The sequence below is a fragment of the Carcharodon carcharias genome, chromosome 31 (assembly GCF_017639515.1).
Source record: "Carcharodon carcharias isolate sCarCar2 chromosome 31, sCarCar2.pri, whole genome shotgun sequence".
Classification (NCBI taxonomy): domain Eukaryota; kingdom Metazoa; phylum Chordata; class Chondrichthyes; order Lamniformes; family Lamnidae; genus Carcharodon; species Carcharodon carcharias.
Genome location: NC_054497.1, coordinates 29,206,781 through 29,223,563, shown reverse-complemented (window position 1 = coordinate 29,223,563; position 16,783 = coordinate 29,206,781). Strand labels below are relative to the sequence as shown.

The 16,783-nt window shown below is 48.5% G+C and overlaps 1 protein-coding gene across 7 annotated transcripts in view; it reads right to left on the bottom strand.

The window, feature by feature from the left end:
• LOC121271830 (myocardin-related transcription factor A-like) overlaps window positions 1-16,783 on the bottom strand; it is a 227,890-nt gene that overhangs the window by 9,540 nt on the left and 201,567 nt on the right. For all 7 annotated transcript variants that reach the window (XM_041178134.1, XM_041178135.1, XM_041178130.1 and 4 more), the window contains 3 exons: window positions 10,792-10,899; window positions 9,453-9,617; window positions 1,502-1,559 (listed from right to left, as the gene is read on the bottom strand). In XM_041178134.1, coding sequence (XP_041034068.1) covers window positions 1,502-1,559; window positions 9,453-9,617; window positions 10,792-10,899 — 331 coding nt within the window. The remainder of the gene's footprint in view (window positions 1-1,501; window positions 1,560-9,452; window positions 9,618-10,791; window positions 10,900-16,783) is intronic.

Below are 16,783 nucleotides of genomic sequence, written 5' to 3'. Positions count from 1 at the left end.
TGGGTTGGGAAGTGGGTGGGTATGGAGGTTAAAGGCTTTTGATCCTGTCTATTCTGAGTTCAGGCAGTTGCGGTTCAACTGACCTCAGGTACCTTGACTTTCAAACGGACAGAAATCTGAAACCATGCTCTTGATCATTTTCCACTGACATCTATTGGAAAGTACAAACGTGGACATCAAACCAGAAAGGATCAGGGTTGGCCATGACCCATTCCACAGTAGAATAGCATAATGGCACTCACCACTCGGTCCGTACTAGAGCAATGGTCATCAGTGCCCACGTAATTGTAAAGCAGGACAGGTGGGAAGGAAAGTAAATTAACCACAGCAGGCGGCCCTGAGCAAGCTGCATTTGTTGGTCAACAGTATTAGAGTATTGGGAGATTGGATCAGGCTAAACTCTCCCCAACAGCATTATGGATGCACCAGATAGGCTGCAGTGGTTCAAGAGGGCGGCTTACCACCAGCACCTTCTCGAGGACAATTCGGGATGGGCAACAAACGCTAGCCTTGCCAGTGGCACCCACATCCCAACAAAGAATAAAAAAAGTCAATTTTGCCTGGACAGCTGGAGCTGACACAGCCTTGATAAACATAAAACTTGAATGGCAAAGTGTGAGGTGGTTCATTTTGGCAGGAGGAATATGGGGACCATTTATTTCTGGAAGAGCAAGAAACCAAATAGGGTAGAGGAGCAAATACAGATACATTAACTGCTAAAACCAGCAACACAAGTTGGTGAAGCCATAAAGTGTATGAACAGAACAGTAAGGTTTGCTTCTAGAGGAACAGAATATAAAAGCACAGAAGTGATGAGAAGTTAAACAGAACTTTGGTGAGTCTGGGTGTCATACTGACTGTGAGCCTGGGAGCTTTGAAAGGACTGTCTATAACACAGTCACCTCGTTGATGGAAAGTTACTTCAGCAACTGGAGATATTTGGGAATGAATGCTGTTCACTGATCTTGTGAGGTGCTGAGTTTAAAATATTTCAAATGTCAAACAGTGCTGTTGGGGGGAGTTTGGCCTGATCCAATCTCTCAATACTCTGGTACTGCTGACCAACTAATGCTGCTTGAATTCATATAGCTCCTTCAGCATAGCAAAACAACCCAAGATGCTTCACAGGTATGGTATTGGACAAAATCTGACACTGAGCCACGCCAGATGGTCAAAAGTTTGGTCAAAGAGGTAGGTTTTAAGGAGCGTCTTAAAAAGTGGACGGTGGTAGAGAGGCGGAAAGATTTAGGGAGGGAATGCCAGAGCTTTGGAGCGTGCATCCAAAATCATTCGTTTTGCAACCCGGCTCAACAAGTGGGAGCGGGGAGAGTCAGTGAATGTACCATTATATATGTGCTCCCTCTAACCCAGCCCACCCTGCCTCAACCACCACCAGAACTCCATGATACACAGTTATGTGGGATCTCAAGTGCAAAATTCTTGAACAGCCTGATATTAAAGGTTTTAACAGAACCAAAATATGTTGTCACCATTAGCTTACCTCCACTTTCAATGAGGATATCAAACAAATCGTCCATCTGTTGGCTTCTGGAGTTTTCCTGGGAAAAGTAAAACAGCACAGTCATCACTGGGTGCAAACTAAGAATGGAAAGAGGAGTGGACTCAGCAGCCAAAGGAGTTAAACTGTTAAGACTCCCAAGAAAAAGTCCACAGGTCAAGTCCTTCAGCAGCCACTCACTGAGTGTCATTAGGTCAGCTCTCAGCCAGGTCACCTGCCGGCGAGAGTCACTAGTCTGAACCACAGCGATGGGACTGAGTTCCCACTGGTGATTGTGCTGGTTTGGTCCTAGTTCTCTGGAGACAGATCAGAAGGCACCTTCCCTGTTTCAGGCTGTGATTCAGAAGCTGGGAGCAGTTGGAGATGATGTGGGGTGTGAGACTAAGTTATTCCACCCCAACAAGGAGGTAAATTGATCCATCCAGTTTGAGAAAAGCTCTCTCTCTTGGCAATTTCCCCAGAGAGGTTGGGTCAAATCAAAACCAGTGATCACCAGTGTGAACTGGGTCCCATCTCAAGGGCAATTTGGGATGGGCAATAAACGCTGGCCTAGCCGGTGAAGGCCACATCCCGCAAATGAGTTAAAAAACTCTGGTTACAGCAAGTGCTGAGGGCCAATATTGAATCCCACTCACTGATTTGCTGGAATTCTGCACAAATCCTGGATGTAGGGAGAACACCAGTCTCTGAATAGAGTGAAAATGAATCACTTGTCCATTAAGCGTTGTTGATACACCACGCCACAAGGCCATGGACTGCCCTTTGGCAGAGTCATTCCTTCCAGAGTCATCGCCAACCTGATTCTAGTGAGGCCCCACTTCCCACCTTCACTTTGAACAGCCACCCTTTATCCCTACCCTTTGCTTTCTGTGCATTAAACAGGTACCTATCCATTCTAATTTCCAGCTGGCTGTGCCTGCTTTGACCTTATTCATTAGTATATTATGTGGTACCTTACCAAAGGCCTTTTTGAAAATCCAGAAGGATTGCCCTTGTCTACTCTGTTATCTCTTCAAAGAATTCGTTGAGTTTGGTCAAGCAGCCCCTTTGCGATCCATGCTGATTATTCATTATTACATTTTTGATTTCCAAATGTTTTGCTATTTTTCCTTTGCTAAGGATTCCATTATTTCTCCTACCACTGGCGTTAAGCTGACTGGTCCACAGTTCCTTGCACATGGTTTTAACTCCCTTTTTAAATACAGGTACAAGATTAACTGTCCGTCAGTCCTCTGGCACAATGTCATTTTTCCAATAAATTATTAAATATGTTTAAAAGTGCCTCTGCTATATCTTCCCCAGATTCTTTTAGAATACAGGGATGCAATCCATCCAGACCAGGGGTTTTACCCTGAGTTAATTTAATACTTGTCTCTTTTTACAGCAATAAAAAAAAAAGACATTCCATCAAAGCTTTTGGTCTTGCACTGACCAGGACAGACGCAAGAATGCCAAAACTCAAAGGGAGCAACAAGATGTACTGCATGGGAAAAGGATGCTGATTGGTTGGCATGCTTCTGTTTAATTCAAAAAAGGTGCAATGCATGGACATGTTCCTTTTGCCTGCAGAGGACAGATCCCTGCGTATGAATATTTGTGGCTTCCAGCAAGTGTATAAGTGAGCTACATTGCTTGCAGAGGACTGTGAGGCAGATAGAACACAAATTGCATCTTTTTTGAATTAAGCACAGCAGAACAATAGTTCCCTAATGTATTCTCCATGGCAACACCTTGACCAGAGTCGACTTGCCAAACAATCAGTACCCTTTTACCATGCAATATACCTTGTTGTTCCCTTTGAGCTTTGGCATTCTTGCATCTGTCCTGATGAGTGCAAGACAAAAAGCTTTGTCAGCAATACTCAAGTTCTGTACTACCAGGTGACTACTTCTCTTATTTTAAATGCAACTATATCACTTCTAATTTCATTTTCTGATAGTGTCCACCTAATCCATCTTCCGAATAAATACTGAAGCAAAATGGTTATTCAATAATTCTGCCATTTTGCCCGTGGATTTATCCTAACGGTCCCTTAAGTGACTCTTTTCCGTTCCTTTCCTTTTAATTATGTGCCTGTAGAATATTTTGCTGCTTTTTCACGTTCCTTGATCATTTAGCTTCATGGTTCCCCTTTGCCTTCCGAATTGTTTTTTTTCACTTCTGTCCTGGTCTTTCATTTTCCTTTGTCATTCTCCCCCTTGTCCACGTGCATAATGCATATCCCTTTCCTTACCCTCAATTTTTCCTTTGTCTTTATTAGGGATTATTTTGTTCTTGCTTTTTAGCAGAATATATTTTTCAGGGACTCTGTTAAATTGCCATTTTAAATTGCCCATTGCCGTTCTACGTCATTGCTTATCAATACTGTCATTTTATTTTCCCAAGTCCTATTCTCAGCCCCAGCTTTCCTCCAATCAATTAACTCAGTTTGTCATGATTATGCCCATCTCAATTATGATCCCAAGCCATGTTATATTATGGTCACTATTACCTAGATGTTCCCCTACTTTTACTTCTCCTATCTGCTCTGGTTCATTCCCCATTGCCACATCCAGAAGCACATCCTCCCTTGTTGGTCATCTTACATATTAGGTTAGAAAGGAGACTTGTACGCATTGTAACTCTTTCGAGTACAAACACGTTTCCATCTGTTCCTATTCACATGAAGTTACATTGTTTCATAGTTTACCACTGTGAGATTTGAACTCTTGATCTTGGGGTTACAAGCCCAGTACCATAACCACTTGGCTATCATACCAGAACTCTTGTACGCATTGTAGGACCTCCATTCCCTTATCCCCTTTAACTACCTCGTGTGGCCAGTTAATTTTGGGATAGTTAAACACACCCCCACCACTCCAACCAAACACTTTAATTTTCTAATTGGTTGGAGGGTCTGTCTTCTTTGTCGTTTAATTATATTGCATTACAAACTCATCCGAATCAGTGGTGTAGTACAGAATGGAAACAACTTCTAATAAGTTCCTAAAACAATGATGAGGCAGGGAGAGCGAGGCTCGCAGGCGAGGAGTGGGCAGGGAGGGTGGGTGAGGCATGGGCGGGCGAGGTGTGGGCAGGTGGGGCGGGCGAGGTGTGGGCGGGTAGGTGGGGCGGGCGAGGTGTGGGCGGGCAGGTGGGGCGGGCGAGGTGTGGGCGGGCAGGTGGGGCGGGCGAGGTGTGGGCAGGTGGGGCGGGCGAGGTGTGGGCAGGTGGGGCGGGCGAGGTGTGGGCAGGCGGGGCGGGCGAGGTGTGGGCAGGCGGGGCGGGCGAGGTGTGGGCAGGCGGGGCGGGCGAGGTGTGGGCAGGCGGGGCGGGCGAGGTGTGGGCAGGCGGGGCGGGCGAGGTGTGGGCAGGCGGGGCGGGCGAGGTGTGGGCAGGCGGGGCGGGCGAGGTGTGGGCAGGCGGGGCGGGCGAGGTGTGGGCAGGCGGGGCGGGCGAGGTGTGGGCAGGCGGGGCGGGCGAGGTGTGGGCAGGCGGGGCGGGCGAGGTGTGGGCAGGCGGGGCGGGCGAGGTGTGGGCAGGCGGGGCGGGCGAGGTGTGGGCAGGCGGGGCGGGCGAGGTGTGGGCAGGCGGGGCGGGCGAGGTGTGGGCAGGCGGGGCGGGCGAGGTGTGGGCAGGCGGGGCGGGCGAGGTGTGGGCAGGCGGGGCGGGCGAGGTGTGGGCAGGCGGGGCGGGCGAGGTGTGGGCAGGCGGGGCGGGCGAGGTGTGGGCAGGCGGGGCGGGCGAGGTGTGGGCAGGCGGGGCGGGCGAGGTGTGGGCAGGCGGGGCGGGCGAGGTGTGGGCAGGCGGGGCGGGCGAGGTGTGGGCAGGCGGGGCGGGCGAGGTGTGGGCAGGCGGGGCGGGCGAGGTGTGGGCAGGCGGGGCGGGCGAGGTGTGGGCAGGCGGGGCGGGCGAGGTGTGGGCAGGCGGGGCGGGCGAGGTGTGGGCAGGCGGGGCGGGCGAGGTGTGGGCAGGCGGGGCGGGCGAGGTGTGGGCAGGCGGGGCGGGCGAGGTGTGGGCAGGCGGGGCGGGCGAGGTGTGGGCAGGCGGGGCGGGCGAGGTGTGGGCAGGCGGGGCGGGCGAGGTGTGGGCAGGCGGGGCGGGCGAGGTGTGGGCAGGCGGGGCGGGCGAGGTGTGGGCAGGCGGGGCGGGCGAGGTGTGGGCAGGCGGGGCGGGCGAGGTGTGGGCAGGCGGGGCGGGCGAGGTGTGGGCAGGCGGGGCGGGCGAGGTGTGGGCAGGCGGGGCGGGCGAGGTGTGGGCAGGCGGGGCGGGCGAGGTGTGGGCAGGCGGGGCGGGCGAGGTGTGGGCAGGCGGGGCGGGCGAGGTGTGGGCAGGCGGGGCGGGCGAGGTGTGGGCAGGCGGGCCGGGCGAGGTGTGGGCAGGCGGGCCGGGCGAGGTGTGGGCAGGCGGGCCGGGCGAGGTGTGGGCAGGCGGGCCGGGCGAGGTGTGGGCAGGCGGGGCGGGCGAGGTGTGGGCAGGCGGGCCGGGCGAGGTGTGGGCAGGCGGGGCGGGCGAGGTGTGGGCAGGCGGGGCGGGCGAGGTGTGGGCAGGCGGGCCGGGCGAGGTGTGGGCAGGCGGGCCGGGCGAGGTGTGGGCAGGCGGGCCGGGCGAGGTGTGGGCAGGCGGGCCGGGCGAGGTGTGGGCAGGCGGGCCGGGCGAGGTGTGGGCAGGCGGGCCGGGCGAGGTGTGGGCAGGCGGGCCGGGCGAGGTGTGGGCAGGTGGGGCGGCCGAGGCGGGGGCCAGCGAGGTGTGGGCGGGCGAGGCGGGGGCGGGCGAGGTGTGGGCCGGTGAGGTGTGGGCGGGCGAGGCGGGGGCGGGCGAGGTGTGGGCGGGCGAGGCGGGGCGGGCGAGGTGTGGGCGGGCGAGGTGGGGCGGGCGAGGCGGGGGCGGGCGAGGCGGGGGCGGGCGAGGCGTGGGCAGGCGAGGTGTGGGCGGGTGAGGTGTGGGCGGGCGAGGTGTGGGCGGGCGAGGTGTGGGCGGGCGGGGCGGGCGAGGTGGGGGCGGGCGAGGTGGGGGCGGGCGAGGTGGGGGCGGGCGAGGTGGGCGAGGTGTGGGCGGGCGAGGTGTGGGCGGGCGAGGTGTGGGCGGGCGAGGTGTGGGCGGGCGAGGTGTGGGCGGGCGAGGTGTGGACGGGCAGGGGCCCTCCCTCTCTAATACCTTCCTATAGTGGAGCCCAGAATTGGTCACAATAATCCAGCTGAGGCCAAACCAGTGTTTTATGTAGGTTTACCACAACTTCCTTGCTTTTGTACTCTACGCTTCTAATTATAAAGCCCAATATCACATATGCCATTTCTCACCCTGTCCTGCCATCTCTGATTTGTGCAAATGGACACCTCGCTCCTGCACCCCCTTTAGAATTGTACCTTTATTATTTTATATTGCCTCTCCTCCTTCTTCCTGCCAAAAAGTATCACTTCAAACCTCTATACATTAAACTTCACCTGTCACATAGACAGGCTGGTGGAATGGCTGGATATTTCCTATCACAATCCTCCTCATAGTTCACAATGCTTCCAAGTTTCAAATCTGCTTCCACCAGGCAGAATATTCCAAGTTGTAACAATTCACTGTGTAAAGATGATTCTCACTTCCCCTCTTTCTTTGCCAAATACCTTAAATCTGTGTTCTTAATGTTATATAAGAGTAGGCCATTCAGCCCTTGGAACCCGTTGTTATCCAATGAGATCAAGGCTGATCTATCTCAACTCCACCTTCCTGCAAAATCGATCAGACTCTGCCTTGAATATACTCAACAACGGAGCATCCGCAGCTCTTTGGGGTAGGAATTCCAAAGATCCACACCCCTTTGAGTGAGAAAATTTCTCCTCACCTCAGTCCCAAACGGCCACCCTTTATCCTGAGAGTATGGCTGCTAGTTCTAGACTCCACACAATCAGGGGAAGCATCCTCCCAGTATCTATCTTGGCAAGTCCCTTAAGAACTTTATATGTTCCAATGAGATCACCTTTCTTCCTTTTAAGTTCCAGAGGATACAGCCCAGTCTACTCAATCTCTCCTCCTAGGACAATTCCGTCAGCCCTTCTGTCAGTATAAATAGCTTCTCCTTATTTAAGGTTTCAAAACCCAATGTTATTAATTTTCCCATTAACATTCCCTGCTTTTCTAATCCCTCCAAGCGACCAAAGTCCCTCATCCTTGGTACCAGCCTAGATTAGTTCTGATGTGGAGCAGCAGTTAGAAGAGATACATGGGCAATGGTTTATTAAGGAGGTGGTTCTGCAACTGGAATTCCCCAAACTGGAAAAATAAAACTTTTAAAAACATCACAAGGAGCTCTCACTTTTGAGTGATGCTCTGCAACTCATCCTGGAAAACGCACGGACACCAGGGTAAGCTGGTCCAACTGTGGTTTTGCCATGACAATAATAAGCAGGAGAGGTGGTAAGGGAGCAGGGTTGCCAACTCTGGCCGGATGTATTCATCATGTGACCTCCCACCTCAGGCTGTCCTGCCCCCATGGTCCCATTCTCCAGGCAAACAGCCAATGGGAAAGGGAAAGAGATTCTTAAATATTCCAGAAAAGAGAGAGGCACATTGTTGAAGCTTTTCATCTTGCGCTCAGAACAAACACAAGAATGCAAAATTTCAAACAATCACAATTTATACTACAAGAAAAAAGGGTGCTGATTGGTTGGCAAGTCAACTTTGATTGGCCAAGGTGTTGTTATAGAGAAAAGGCACAGGGGAACTCCAGGCTCCCCAACCTCCTGGGTAATTCAAAAATGAGACTCTGCTATCCAGTTCAATTAATACCGAGAGTCAGTGAAACAGTTTTCGTTCCTCATCATCGATACTTTCACACATAAATGAAAATACTTAAAAGATATATTTTTAAAATGCCCTTGTAGTTTCTCTCCCACAGCAGTATCCTGGAGATAAACCTTGAATTCCTGGAGACTGCACATTAACCCTTGGAGGTTGATCAGTGCTGCAGAATGAAGATGATGCAGCATCTTGAGGGATAATTAAGAGTGAGGATGGGGGAAAGGACTCTCTCACAACGCTCGGCATAAAAAGCAGTCCATGTCCAAATGCAGCAAGACCTGGATAATATCCAGGCTTGGGCTGACAAGCGGCAAGTAACATTCGTGCCCCACAAGTGCCAGGCAAGGGCCATCTCCAGCAAGAGAGAATCTAACCACCGCCTTGACATTCAATGACATTACCATCACTGAATCCCTCCCCACTATCAACATCCTGGGGGTTACCATTGACCAGAATCTGAACTGGGCTAGCAATATAAGTACTGTGGCTACAAGGACAAGTCAGAGGCTAGGAATCCTGCAGCAAGTAATTCACCTCCTGACTCCCAAAGCCTGTCCACCAATTGCAAGGCACAAGTCAGGAGTGTGATGGAATACTCTCCACTTGCCTGGATGAGTGCAGCTCCCACAACACTCAAGGAGCTTGACACCATCCAGGACAAAAGCCCGTTTGATTGGCACCCCATTCACAAACATTCACTCCCTCCACCACTGACGCACAGTGGCAGCAGTATGTACCATCTACAAGATGCACTGCAGGGATTCACCAAAGCTCCTCAGACAGCACCTTCCGAACCCATGACCACTACCGTCTAGAAGGACAAGGGCAGCAGACACATGGGAACACCACCAGCTGAAAGTTCCCCTCCAAGCCACTCACCATCCTGACTCGGAAATATATCACCATTCCTTCACTGTCGCTGGGTCAAACTCCTGGAACTCCCTCCCTAACAGCACTGTGGCTGTACCTACACCTTAGGGACTGCAGCGGTTCAAGAAGGCAGCTCACCACCACCTTTTCAAAGGCAACTAGGGATGGGTATTAAATGCAGGCCTAGCCAGCGACACTCACAGCCCATGAACATTTTTTTTTTTAAATGGTCTGTGGGAATTTGCTTCAAGTCACTGCTTCTGAAACATCTGAATGAAGGGATGCACAAACTCACCTTGTGTGGGGAGCTGGGCCCGTTATTCACAGTATTCGCCCTGGCTTTTAGTGAGCTCTCAGTTACGTTGTTTGTGAAGCAGGGCTCCAAACTTTGGGGTGTAAAGGAGTACGAGAGCATGGCACCAGATGTCCCAGTGATTAGCTGCAGACCCAGCTTCTGATCCTACATTGAAAACAAGTGGAGCAAGGCATCAGATACAACTCACTGAAACTCTGTTACTCAGTCACACAGAGGGATAAACCTGCCCCACCTGAAGTACTTTTAATAACTGCAGTTTCCCACAGCTTTATAACCCCCAAAAGTCTAAACGTTGCGTAATAATGTACAACGTCTGACAAGGAGAAGGCAGTCCATTGGGCCTATTCATGAATTATGATGACTTGCTTTGTTTGTATTGTCACTGCAATCAGGAACCTGCTGCTGTGATATTTCTTCAACAAACCAACCAGCTATGTGTATGTCTACCTGCCCCGTCACGGTCAGGAAACAAACATTGAAGAACATTGTTTGAACCCATTTTGTGACCCAGTCCTGGGGAGGCAGTGACAATGGCATTGTCACCGGACTAGTATTCCAGAAGACCCAGGGGAATGCTCTGGGGACCCAGGTAGATGGTGAAATTTGAATTCAATATAAAAAAACAAATCTGGAATTAAAAGTCTGATGACCACAAAACCCAAAATAAAAATACCTGGAAAAACTCAGCAGGTCTGACAGCATCTGCAGAGAGGAACACAGTTAACGTTTCGAGTCCGTATGACCCTTCAACAGAACTATGTAAATAATAGAAAAGAAGTGAAATATAAGCTGGTTTAAGATGGGTGGGGGGTGGGACAGGTAGAGCTGGATAGAGGGCCAGTGATAGATGGAGATAACCAAAAGATGTCACAGACAAAAGGACAAAGAGGTGTTGAAGGTGGTGATATTATCTAAGGAATGTGATAATAAAGGTACGGATAGCCCTAGTGGGGGTGGAGTGGGGGGAAGGGATCGAAATAGGCTAAAAGGTAGAGATAAAACAATGGATGGAAATACATTTAAAAATAATGGAAATAGGTGGGAAAAGAAAAATCCATATAAACCCATCTGGGTCACTAATGTCCTTTAGGGAGGGAAATCTGCTGGCCTTACCTGGTCTGGCCGACAAGTCACTCCAGACCCACAGCCATGTGGCTGACTCTTAAATGCCCTCTGAACAAGGGCAATTAGGGAGGAAAAAACGCTGGCCTAGCCAGTGCCGCCCACAGCCCATGAACAAATAAAACATCCTACAGTCGGGAGGCTGGTGGTGGGGGGAGGGGATGGTGGTTCAGCTCCACAAACACAAAGCACCTACCTTTTTCAGTGCCTGGTTCATCCCTCCACCTGCCTGCGGCTGCTGCTTTGACTGGGTGTTCGCCGTTGGCTGCTGTGCCTGTTCCGGGGAGGGAGGGGACGGTGATGCCTGAGAGAGAGGAGGGGAAGAAAACGTGAGGCAACCAGATTAGTACCACAGCGTGCCAGTCAGATCTGGATGAAGCAACGCTAGTTTTCTGGGAAAGATAAGTTCCAGAACTCCCAACTCTGAAAACTCCATCTCCTGCCATTAGCTGTCAGTTTGTCCCAATCTCCCAACCTCCAATCTGACACATCAGTGAGGGCAATTTTGTTTTCTCTTTATTCCTTTACAGGATGTGGGTGTCGCTGGCAAGGCCAGAATTTGTTTCCCATCCCTAATTGCCCTAGAGTTGAACATTTCAGGGGGCAGTTAAGAGTCAACCAAATTACTAAGGGTCTGGAGTCACATGTAGGCCCAGACCAGGTAAGGACAACAGATTTCCTTCCCTAAAGGGGCATTAGCAAGCCGGATGGGTTTTTGCTCCAATCGATGATAGTTTCACGGTCACCATTACTGAAACTAACTTCATATTCCTGATTTATTGACTGAAATTAAATTCCACTAGCTGCCGTGATGGGGGTTTGAACCCATGACCCCAGAGCATCAGCCTGAGCATCTGGATTACTAGCCCGGTGACATTACCATTATGCCACCATCTCCCCCATGAGGGATGGGTAATAATGGTTGGCCTAGCCAGCGGCGCCCACATCCCATGAATGAGTTTAAAAGATGACACCTCAGTGCAGTACTGAGGGGGTGCTATCTCGTCAGAGCTGGAAACTGCTGGAAACAGGCTCTGTCCACCCTTTTGGATGTCGTGGCACTCTTTGAGGCACAGCGGAACTTTCCCTGAGTGCTAGGAAACTCGGACAGATATTGTGTGCAGGTGCCATTTACCCCATATAATGGGCCCAAATGTACTCCCAGTACTGTATACCTGCTGTTCACCTTCGAGACCTACTCTAATACTGTAGCTGAACTCCATTACTTTACATGCTTCCAATACACTAACACAACATTCTTAAAAACGGATTCCTTCATGGGATGTTGGTGTCGCCGGCAAGGCCAACATGTGTTGCCCATCCCCAATTGCCCCTGACCTGAGGGGTTTCCACACTCTTTCAGGGGGCAGTCAAGAGTCAACCACTGCCGTGGGGTCTGGAGTCACATGTCGACCAGACCAGGTAAGGATGGCAGATTTCCTTCTGGGGTTTTGTTCCCTAAAGGACATTGGTGAACCAGGTGGGTTTTTATGACTATCGACGATGGTTCTAACGCTCACCATTAGAGCCTAGCTTTACACTCCCGGTTTATTCATTGAATTTAAATTCCACCAAATGCCGTGGTGGGATTTGAACCCGTGGCCCCAGATCATTAGCCTCTGGGTTTCTTAGTTCCAGTGACATCACGCTAGGCCAACGTCTCCCCACATGTGGCCAATATACAGTAACACTTCCTGCACACAGGCCCAATATTTAATGCTGTACACTGGAGTGCTCTTTAATCTTACCCGTTTGCAGGAATATGTTAATTCTATACGGTATACAGATGCAACATTCTATTGTCTACAGAATAAGTTTATCAGTACAGCTATATGATGTGTCTTCACCCAGCAAGACTTTGATTATAGCTGGACTTTTTTTTTTATAAACCAGTCATTATATTCTTCACATCAACCTGATGTAAGACGTATTACAGTTCAAGACATCTCTAAACAAGCCTGAAATAGTGTCCCAAACCTGTACAAATTTAATTGAGCCTTTATAACAAAAGACATTGCTGTTTTCCCAAACAATCTGTTCAACAAAACAGTTCTCGCCAGATCACAAAAGAAAAACTTCCCGTCATTCTTCCCAAGGGTGTAATTTGCTTTGTACAGAAACAAACTGATTTCAGAGGAGACAGGGACCTGCTGCTTTAATGCAGCAAGAGCACTAAGCCAACAGCTCCCTCTGTTGGCAGCAAGCTTTACTGCTGTAACATATACAAACAGGTAGCAAATGCTCCAACGTGCAGCATAGAAACAGAACATTCAGCCCAACTGGTCTATGCCTGTGTTTATGTTCCACACAAACCTCTGACAACCCTGCTTCATCTCACCCTATCAGTGTACCCTTCTATTTCTTTCTCTCTCATATACTTAACTAACTTCCCCTTGAAGGCATCTATTCACTTCAGTCACTCCATGTGGTGAGTTTTGCAGTCTATCTGGGTAAAGAAATTCCTCTGAATTTCTTTCTTGGTGATTTATGGACCTTCTTATATTTATGACCCCTAGCTCTGGTCTCCCCCACAAGTGAAAACAGTTTCACATTTCACATTCTAATCCCTTTGTAATTTGAAAAGCCTCTATCAGGTTGTACATTGATGTCCAGTGGCTCATTATACAATGCAGACTTACAATTATCCCCATTGGCCAGTTAAATGACGGACAGCTATTTAAAGTACAAAGCCGTGTAAGTAGGCACCGCCTGACCATTCAAGGGATCTGAAGCAGAGAGAGTTTACCAAATGACCAAGCAAGTAAAGGCACTGACTGCTGGTCTGACTAGGACAGCTCTGGGTTGAGATAACATAGCCTTAGAAAGCAGAAGAAAAGAACTCAGTTCCCCCAACACCCAATCCCCATTATCCAGGGAGCCACCACTTCCCAGGGCGAAGCCCAAGTCTGTGTAAACATCCAATAAGACAACGATTAACCTCAGCAGTGAAATTCCCCACAGCTGACTCATACTGTTTAGGTTCACCCATGGGTGGCCAACTGGGAGATGACAGTGGGGGACAGACATTAGCCATGGCATCTCATACCCTCAGAGTATTAGCCAAGTACATCCAGAGTTTCCAATCAGTAAAAGCTGGGTGTGTTTTGAGTTTGTGATACCCCTCAAGGAGCTATATCACATCACAAAAACATAGCTTGAGCTGTTTGCCTACTCTAGCTTAGGCACAGACTCCTGTTCTGAAGCATACACTCAGGTGAGTAAAAAGAAAATAGTGGGAATATCAATCAGAAGGCCAAAGGGCAAACCCTTTATTGAAAAACTTTTCTCTACGACACAAGTAAAATACCACAGATGCTGGAAATCTGAAATAAGAACAGAAAAAATAACTTGTTTCCTCCAGCCTTGTTGCCTGCCTGGTGCCAGGGTTAAGGACATCTCCTCAGGGCTGGAGAGAAGCTTGGAGTGAGAGGGAAGGGATCCAGTTGTCGTCATCCATGTTGGTACCAACGACATTGATCAGACTAGAAAGGAGGTTCTACTGAAAGAATTTGAACAGTTAGAAGCTAAATTAAAAAGCAGAACCTCCAAGATAATAACCTCAGGATTACTACCTGAGCCACAGGCAAACTGGCATGGGGTCAATAAAGTCAAATATGTGGCTCAAATATTGATGTGGGAGGAATGGGTTTCAGTTCCTGGGACACTGGCACCAGTACTGGGGTAGGAGGGAGCTGTCCCAGTGGGACGGGCTTCACTTGAACTATGCTGGGACCAGTGTCCTGCCGAATCGAATAACTAGGGCTGTAGAGAGGGCTTTAAACTCAATGGGGGGGTAGGGTTCTGGAAAGGGGATACGCAGACTTACAAAGACATAGCAGCCTTGCACGGCAGCTTTTTAGGTAATGATACACAGTGTGACAGGAAGGGACAGAGTGTACAAACATAAAAAAAAGCAGCAAATAGGGTCAAAAGGAGGAAAAATGATAAAAAGGCAAATATAATGGCCCTTTACATAAATGTACATAGTATTCGGAACAAAATAAATGAATTAATGGCACAAATAGAAGTTAATGGGTATGATCTTAAAGCCATTACGGAGACGTGGTTACAAGGAGATCAAAGCTGGGAACTAAATATTCAGGGGTATGTGACTTTTCGAAAGGACAGGCAGGAAGGAAAGGGTGGTGGAGTAGCTTTGTTAGTACGAGATGGAATAAGTATGACAGCAAGAAAGGATCTTGGATCGGAGGATGTAGAATCCATACAGGTGGATACTGAGAAATAACTGGTGGGAGTAGTCTATAGGCCCCCTGACAGTAGCTATACTGTAGGACCAAGAATAAATCAGGAGATAATGAGAGCATGTAAAAATGGCAGTAGATTAATCATAGGTAACTTTAATCTTTATGTAAATTGGGAAAATCAAATTAGCAGAAGTAGACATGAACAAGAACTCGTAGTATATTCGGGACAGTTTCTTAGAACAATATGTTGTGAATCCAACCAGGGATCAGGCTATTATGGATCTGGTAATGTGTAATGAGGCAGGTTTAATAAATGATCTCAGAGTAAAGGATCCCCAAGGAAACAGTGACCATAACATGGTAGAATTTAGCGTTCAGTTTGAGAATGAGAAACGTGGGTCAGAAACAACTGTGCTGAACTTAAATAAGGGTCATTACAATAGAATGAGGGCAGAGTTGGCTGGAGTGGACTGGGAAAGCAGCTTAGCAGAAAAGACAGTTGATGGGCAATGGCAGGCGTTTAAGAAATTAGTTCACGACTCTCAACAAAGATATATTCCAGTGAGGAAGAAAGGTTCAAGGAAGGGGATAAACCAACCATGGTTAACCAAGGAACTTAAGGAATGTGTCAAATTGAAAGAAAAAACAAACAATGTGGCAAAGGTTAGTGGTAAGCCAGAGAATTGGGAAAGTTTTCAAAACCAACAAAAGATGGCCAAAAAATAAGAGGGAGAAAATAAACTTTGAGGGTAAACTAGTAAGTAATATAAAAACGGACAGTAAAACTTCTTTAAATATATGCAAAGGAAGAGAGAGGCCAAAGTGAACATAGGTTCTTTACAGAATGAGGCTGGGGAAATAATAATAGGGAACCAAGAAGTGGCAAAAGAGTTGAATAAATATTTTGTTTCTGTCTTCATGGTAGAAGATATTAAAGGAATTCCAAACATACTAAATAATCAAGGGGCAAAAGGGAGGGGGGAAATAAATATAATAACTATCACAAGAGAAAGAGTACTAAGGAAAATAATGGAAAATAAGGAAAAAATAAAGGCTGATAGGTTCCCTGGACCTGATGGGTTGCATCTTAGGATATTAAAGGAAGCAGCTACAGAGATAGGGGATGCACTGGTAGTAATCTTCCAATAATCCTTAGATTCTGGAAAAGTCCCAGAGGATTGGAGAACGGCCAATGTAACATCCTTATTTAAAAAGGGAGGGAGACAAAAAACAGGTAATTATAGGTCAGTTAGCTTAACATTTGTCATTGGGAAAATGTTGGAGTCAATTATTAAGGGTGTAAATAGCAGAGCATTTATAAATACATAATTTAATCAAGCAGAGTCAGCATGGCTTCATGAAGGTGAAATCATGCCTGACAAATTTATTAGAATTCTTTGAGGAGGTAACAAGCAGGATAGATAAAGGGGAACCAGTAGATGTAATATATTTGGATTTCCAAAAGGGACAAACAGCTACTTAATAAGATGTTGGGGGTCCATGGTGTTGGGGGTAGTATATTAGCATGGATTGAGGATTGGCTAATTAATAGAAGACAGAGTTGGGATAAGGGGGGCTTTTTTTGGGATGGCAACCTGTAACTAGTGGAGTGCCACAGGGATCAGTGCTGGGGCCTCAGTTATTTACAATATATATTAATGACTTAGATGAAGGAAGTGAATGTATTATCACCAAATTTGTGGATGACACAAAAATAGGTGGGAAGGCAAATGGTGAGGATGACACAAGGAGTTTACAGAGGGATAGAGACAGATTAAGTAAGTGGACAAAAGCTTGGCAGATGGAATATGTGGGAAAATGTGAGGTTATACACTTTGGCAGGAAGAATAGAGAAGAATGCAGAAGGCTGCAGCACAAAGGGATTTGAGAGCCCTTGTGAACAAGGACCCTTCATCACTTCCAGTGCTTCCTGTCTTTTCCCTTCTCTCTACCGTAGCTCACTCACTCCCTGTACATTAGTGC